We start from the raw sequence: 7,354 nt of genomic DNA on the forward strand, positions 1-7,354 counted from the left end.
TCTGATCTCCTTCTCTTCCCCTTTCTCTCTTCTGTTTTACATCACATATACAACTCACATTGAGTCATCACCCAATCACCCTATATGTGCTGACATGGCTTCCAAATAAGGTCTGCATTCATCAGCTATGACCTCCCCTGTTTCCTTCTCCTCATTTTCATCCTCATTCTCAGAATCATCTATAAGGCGAATGTATTATTTACAGTATATATACCGTGAAAAATTACACACTGGCCTAAACCAATCAAAATCAAAGTGTGGGTGGGGGAGTTGTAGTTGAATTTATGAATGGAGAGGCTACACAGACAGTAGATGCAGTGGTTTTTTTTTTTACTGAGTAGATGCAGTGGGTTTAACATGATATAGAGAAAGATTTACAATAAGATATTATTATTCTTCACAAAATCCAAGTATCTCACCAAGAATCGACAGAATAAAGATAAAAATCAAGGGAAAAGCAAAGCTGAAGCTCATGGAAATATGGAACCGAGGGAACATACTTAACTGTACAAATGCAATCCCATTCTTTTTATTGGTGAGGACCGAAAGAAGAAAAGAAAAGGCCTCACGGATGATCCGCAGAAGAAGGAATATGAGAACAAAACAGGGGAGGGTCGCAGCTGATAATGCAGAGCTTATTTGAAAGCCATTTCAGCACATAGAGGGTGATTGGGTGATGATTTAGAATGAGTTGTATATTACCTGGATTAATTTATTAAATAGGAAAAAATTAGGGATCAAGTTTCAACGGAGTTAAAAATTGAGAGACTGAGTGATACTACGTCATACTTGAGGGATTGAGTTATAACCAAGTTAAAAGTTAAGGAACCAAGAGATTAATTTTTCCATAAATATATATTGATATATCAATAAAGCTCCTGATACACTTGGTATTACAAATTAAAATATCAACCAAGCAAATTAAAAGCCCCTTATAATATTATTAAAAAATGGAACTATAACAAATCAGAAAAGTGATATAAGGGAGATGGATTACTTAGAGGGTGTTTAGATGGAAACCAAATTATGGTTTTAAAAGTATTTTTACAGTATACGATGTAAAAATGCGGAAGAGTTTGTCTCGTTTTGTGGGGAAAAAAAGAACTTTTGAATGCTTCCAAACACCCCCTAATAAGAGTCCTGTGATTCTATCAAAAAACTTGTTGATCAAACCTTGAACAAAACAGCCACACACGTATACATACAATATTTATTGGTGTATGTATATGCATGTGTAAAAGTAATTAGAATTAATGTTCAATTAATCTTCCTCTTCCAGATCTGTCAATCCCATTTTATGATGATGAGGCCTACAGTTTCCCAGAGTCGTGGCGGTAGCCGGAGAAGAAGAAGGAGAGGAATGAGCGGAATTATTATAAGCAGCCATGGCCAGGCAGCTCTCACTCCAAGCCCTTCTTAAAGGATACGACACATTGTTGCTCTTCCCCCGGTGGGTGCATGCTGCTTTAGGTGACGAAGACGACGAGGACGACTTGTCATGAATCGCACAGCCACAGTTCCGGTGGTACGGCCGCCGTTGGACGTCGTTATCGTGCCCGGAAATGCATCCCTCGTATACTCCCCGGAAAAACCCGTCCGCGGCGGAGGCGGCCATGCGAATGTATATATATACGCTCAATTGTTGAGGTGGTGGTCGTTGGATCTTGGCCTGTCCGATGGGCGATCACCTGGAAGCAGCTTGAAGGTGATGGTGTGAAATGGAAGCACCCGGATGGATGAATTAATGGCGGGGGAGGGGCGGTGGGGGAACTGTAATGGGGAATTTGAAGGAGGAAGGAGAGGGGGAAGTTAAATAATGAGGAGGGAGGTGGTTGGAGGTTAAACGGCTTGTGCGGGCATTGAAGCCTGTGTGAGTTGTGAAGAGGCCGTGTCTTGTGCGTAACTCCCTTGACTTTTTTCACCCTCCTCTTTTCTGTCAACAACCATTGCAATTTTCCCCGTCAAATGAAAACGGTGATATTTATAATTTTTGTGCGACATACAGAAATCCCCTTATTAGAAACTTATGTATTTGAATTTGAGATATTATTAAGTATTAAATATGGACACTTTGCTCAATAAATCAATATGAAATTTCTTTTGTTAGAACTGCTCCTGTTGGTGCCATGTTTATACTTTGGGTTAATATAATTTTTAATTTCTCAAGTTTTAAATCATAGGTTTCAGTTTTTTAAGAGGTTTTTTTATCTAAAACATTAGTTCCTATAATTTAACAAAAAAATTTGACCATTTTGCCTTTTGAGAGGCCAAAATCAAAATAAAAGTAAACTTGAGAAATCAAAAATTATATTAACCCTGTTAGAAAAAATAATAGTGTTATTAGCTAATTAGGTTGGACTCTATATAAATTGGTTCTAATATAATGTTAGTTTAGAGTGTAAGATGTGTTATTCTCATCAATGAGAAAGAAGATATATAACTTGGGTCTCCCTTCTTGATCCCAATAATTTATTTTTGAGTTATTGGTTAATCTCTCAAGTGAGAGACTAAATTAATCCTAAGAGAATTATTGTATCTTGCAAATTATTAATAACATTTTATATTCTTTAGCCTCATTTCTTTACAAACCTGTTATAATTTTCACATTTAAAATCCAAATCAATATCATTATATTTTATATATAATAAAACTCTTCCATACCGAGGGTTTAAAAAAGAAAAAAAAAGAAAAGACTAATCATGGGAGTTGGGTCTAATAAAAATAATTAGTCTCTCACAATATAATTAATCAATGTTTGAATTCTCGCTGAAAAAAATACTCCTCTGGTCCTTAATATAAGACCCATTTAACTAATTTGATTAGATTAAAGAAGTTAGGTAAGTTAGTTAATTATAAGAAAAGTGACACATTTTTCCTAAAATACCACAATCATCTTTCTTAATACCCCCTCTCCTTCTTCTACTTGATTATGGTTGAGGGAGTATCCATAGGGGTAATTTAGAGAAAATTAATAAATATAAGAAATGGGTTCTATATTTAGGACCAAAACCAACTTAAGAATTGGGTCCTATATTAAGGACTGAAGGAGTACTAACATTTAGTGCCTAACAGTTTTTTGAACGGGATTGCATCCAATAAGATAGGAGCATACATGTGCTTAAAAAAAAAATTGGTATATGCTATTTAAATTTTAAATTTTATATTTAATGAAGACAAAAGCTGGAATTTTATTTTATTTTATTTTTAATTTCCAGCGGACATGTTGAAAGTTTCTTGTATAAAAACCAAGATGGTATTTTATTCACCGGGGGGGAGGGAGGCGCGGTTGAATCCATGCGTGGATCACACGAGACTGCTGCATGCGTCGATCGCATCGTGTTTTCCGCCAGGGTGGCCTGTGAAACGCTGTATTTGGACTTGTCGCATGAATAACGTCAATGACTCAGTGGTCCCAGAAAATCTTTTTAGGCATGAAAATGATAGCACAATAGATCGCACGCTTAGTACCATTTTTATTCCTTAAAATTTGGTTTCATTTTACTCTTTATTGCTAAAATTTGAAAGCAGTGATTTTAATTTCTGAAATTTGGTTTCATTTTAATTTTAAATCTTGATGTTTGATTTTATTTTGGTTCAATCTTTAGAAGAAGGTTTCAAGAACCAAAACTATTGATTTTAAATTTCAGAAACTAAAATCAAAATAAAATAAAATTTTATGGACTTAAAATGATCTTAATCCTAGATTGTTTGTTGCATGAATAAAAATAAATAAATAAAAAAGATACTCATCTGATTAATAATGTAAAACTTATTTAACTAATTTGATTATATTAAGTTCCATAAGTTAGTTAATTATGAGAAATAAGACAAATTTTTCCTTAAAACACCATAATTATCTTTCTTAATATCCTCCCTATCTCTTTTACTTGATTATAGTTGAGTAAGTATCAACAAAATTAATTTAGAAAAAAATTAATTAATATGAAAAATAGATCTTACATTTAGGATCAAAATTAACTCAATACTTAAGTCCTATATTAGGGACTAGACTCTAGAGGATTATTTCATACATAAATAAATGTAACCATCTCTTTACTTTTTAAGTAATAAAAAATATATTCATTCCAATGTTAAATGTAACAACTAAATAATTAATTCACATATAGAAAATTAATTAAATGATTTATGTATTAAAAAAATGTATATCTGTTTTCTTAGAAGATCCCATTATTTCTATTTGAAATTACTTCATTGATGGAAATTAATTAGAAAAATCATTTAAAAACCCTAAAAATTGAAAATTGCATACAAAAACCTTTTCACAAAAATTGTTATCAAAACCAACAATAATATTGTAACAGGTCCCTGTATGCAGTTTTTCTATTTTTAAGATCTTTTTTTATAATTTTTCAAATTAATTTTAATATGACAAATAATATGGATAGTTTGGGGGAATTTATAGATTTAAGAGACAGAACAAATTAAAATATCATATTTAGAATCAAAACAAACACAGTTGTTTGTGTATAGTTGAATAATTATGATAGATATTGTATCTATAAATTTTATGGCTAAACAATAAATTTTTTATTTTTCTTTGAAATGCAAAAAAGAGTGCATAGATCTTTAACAAGTTGAAAAAGAATTTATTGCTTAAAGATACTTGAAATTCATTTAAGAATCCAAGTGCAAAGTAACTTATCTTGAGCGGATGCAACTCTTTTCGACATATTTACACCCTATCTTCAATCATATTTAAAATAGATGACATTTACACATAGCAGAAGGTGTCACATACAACTAAAAAAAAAAAAAGGTTTAACGACTGACAGTAAATTTTGCAGTGAGGAAACTTTCAGCAGTTTTTCCAAAAACAATGGCAAAATGTTACCATATTTTAATTAAATTTCATATATATGATATGTAAAAGAACCACCTAATTTTAATTAAATATATGAATTCAATGCGAAGGAAATTATGTGATCAACTTAACTAATCAGTATAGATACAAAAGCTATAATATCTTTTAAGTAAGAGATATAAGATATCTATATATATATATATATATATTTAGTTGTATAAGTCGTAAATCAATAACAACACGTTTAATTTCATTTAGACTCCGAAAAAGTATAGGCATGTTTGAAGCGGTTGAGATTACTGCTACTTGGAATTATAATAATCATATGTAATTCTCCTCCTTGTCATTATCGAGTGGTCTTATCGGAAAGTTCAAGGGAGCCTATTGAATCTAATAATGAATAAGATTATGATTATGTGAGTGAGGTTTGTTTGCCTGCTGAGTTTATAATTTCGAGGAAAGATTAAAAGAACTAACGGGAAGCATTATGCCGTACGTTAGCTTCGAGAAGGTATATCCATTTTAAAGATGGCGTCTCAAAAGAAGTGGATATAAATAATTTCAAAAGAAATGCCATTTTCTTCCAGACGATGATAAGATTATGGAGTTAACCACGTGCGATGTAAGAGTAAAATTTACTTTATTATGAAATTTTTATCACTCCATAGTGTTAGCACAGCAATATTACAGTTTATAAACAAATAATGGTCTTATGATGATTTACTTAAGTGTAATCAGTAGTTTCTTTTCATTACGGCAAATCTAGCAAATCAATTTAATACAATTTATATGGATGTGCCAATTAGTTTTAGAATGAATCATTTAGTTTACAAACTAATATGAAATAGAATAACATTAGTATTTGATCGAAAACTCAGCAAATGCAAGTTGAATATGAACATCAGCTTTTTTTTTAACACAGTTTTATCTATAGTTGAAAAAAAAATTATCTTATTTTGAAATACAACTAAAACTATGTTGACTGCTAAAAGCCTAAAACTATAAAACCGTATCATTCGTCTTAGTTTTATGGCAAAAAACTTAGCATAAGATAAATCATAGGATATCCTCCAACCCAAAAAAACAAAAACTATGTAAAGAGACGAAAATGAAATTACCGCCATTTCTATACTTTGGTACCGTTGGAAAAAAAAGAAATGCCCGCAATGATCTGATCAACATCATTAAAAGTTTAAAACTAAGGATTTTGAGTTTTGAATTTGGATTGAATAGGGAAAAGATTAAAATCAGTAGGTAGATTTTTAGATCAGAAGTTGGTTTGCTCTCTCCTACTTTTAATCTAACACGTAAGCCCAAATACTAAATTAAGCCACTACTGTCGACATGAATAGTAATATAGAGTATACATGCTTAAATTATATAAATTAGTGAAAGTGATTCAAAATTGATATAACTAATTTAAAATAAAAAAAATCAAGTCTCAGTTAAAACAAATCTTTGACATCCTTTATCAAATATTTGTATGCGTAATCTAATATATATATATAGATAAATTAAATAAATAAAATGTTGATTATTTGAAAATAAAAGATGATAAAAATAAACTAACCTTGTGAGCTTGAGAATAGAGAATAATTAATAAAAAGTGAAAATTAATACTTCTAGTCTTCCAAGTTTTGACTTACCTCAAAGTCAATTTTCGAACTTGAAACGAACTGCAACTATAAATTAATACCTGGTTCAACCCAAACTAATATAATTAGACTTAATAGTTACACACACACACAACTAACAACTCATGCTTAAAAATCGATATCAGTGGCGTGTAAATTTTCCAGCAGCCTAAATTATTTTTTAAGGTATATACACTTAGAAAAATATTTCAGTGGCGTGTAAATTTTCCAGCAGCCTAAATTATTTTTTAAGGTATATACACTTAGAAAAATATTTCCTCTCTTTAAGGTGCTATGCACGTTCACCTTATTAATTCTTACTCCTCCAATCCTAACTATACGACTTTTATATTAGTTAATTATATTTTTCATAATATTTATTGATTTAAACAAAAATTAAATTTAAATTTGTCCTCCAGTAATTATTACATTAATTTATGTCTTTTTTCAGCAGTTAAATCATCCAAACATTCTTATTTTATTAAAATAACTTTTTTCACAAATTTTATTCTTCTGACATTTATTCTCAAAATAACTTTTCAATTATTTTTCTCCACACCAGTTCTGCTCCCCCCCCCCCCCCAAAAAAAAAAAAAATACAGAACACCACTTGGTTTTAGCAGAGAAGCCCGTCCTAACGGCTCATCCCTTCTCAAAGAGTTTTGGGCAAGTACCTTAGCACAAAATAAACTAATTCTCAGATTGGCCCAAAAAGCTTCATAAAAATACCATCAACCTCCCGACTACCGCGCATCTGCTTCAGGCAAAATATAATTTGTTTGAAAAAAAAAAAAGAGTAACTGATACTCTTTTTGGGGACGAATTGCATATTAGTAATCGAGCTCCTTGAATATTTGGGACTTACACTGAATTATCCATATTGATAATTGAGCATGAA

General features: G+C 31.1%; 1 protein-coding gene across 1 annotated transcript; it reads right to left on the minus strand.

Annotated features, from left to right (window-relative positions):
- Positions 1-1,261: 1,261 nt before the first annotated feature.
- On the minus strand, positions 1,262-1,615 carry LOC114719486 (uncharacterized). Its single transcript, XM_028904998.1, has one exon. The coding sequence runs from the start codon at positions 1,613-1,615 to the stop codon at positions 1,262-1,264; it is 354 nt and encodes a 117-aa protein (XP_028760831.1).
- Between the last annotated feature and the right edge of the window lie 5,739 nt (positions 1,616-7,354).

The sequence above is a fragment of the Neltuma alba genome, unplaced genomic scaffold, assembly GCF_004799145.2.
Source record: "Neltuma alba isolate B1F8T4 unplaced genomic scaffold, ASM479914v2 tig00011916_pilon, whole genome shotgun sequence".
NCBI lineage: Eukaryota > Viridiplantae > Streptophyta > Magnoliopsida > Fabales > Fabaceae > Neltuma > Neltuma alba.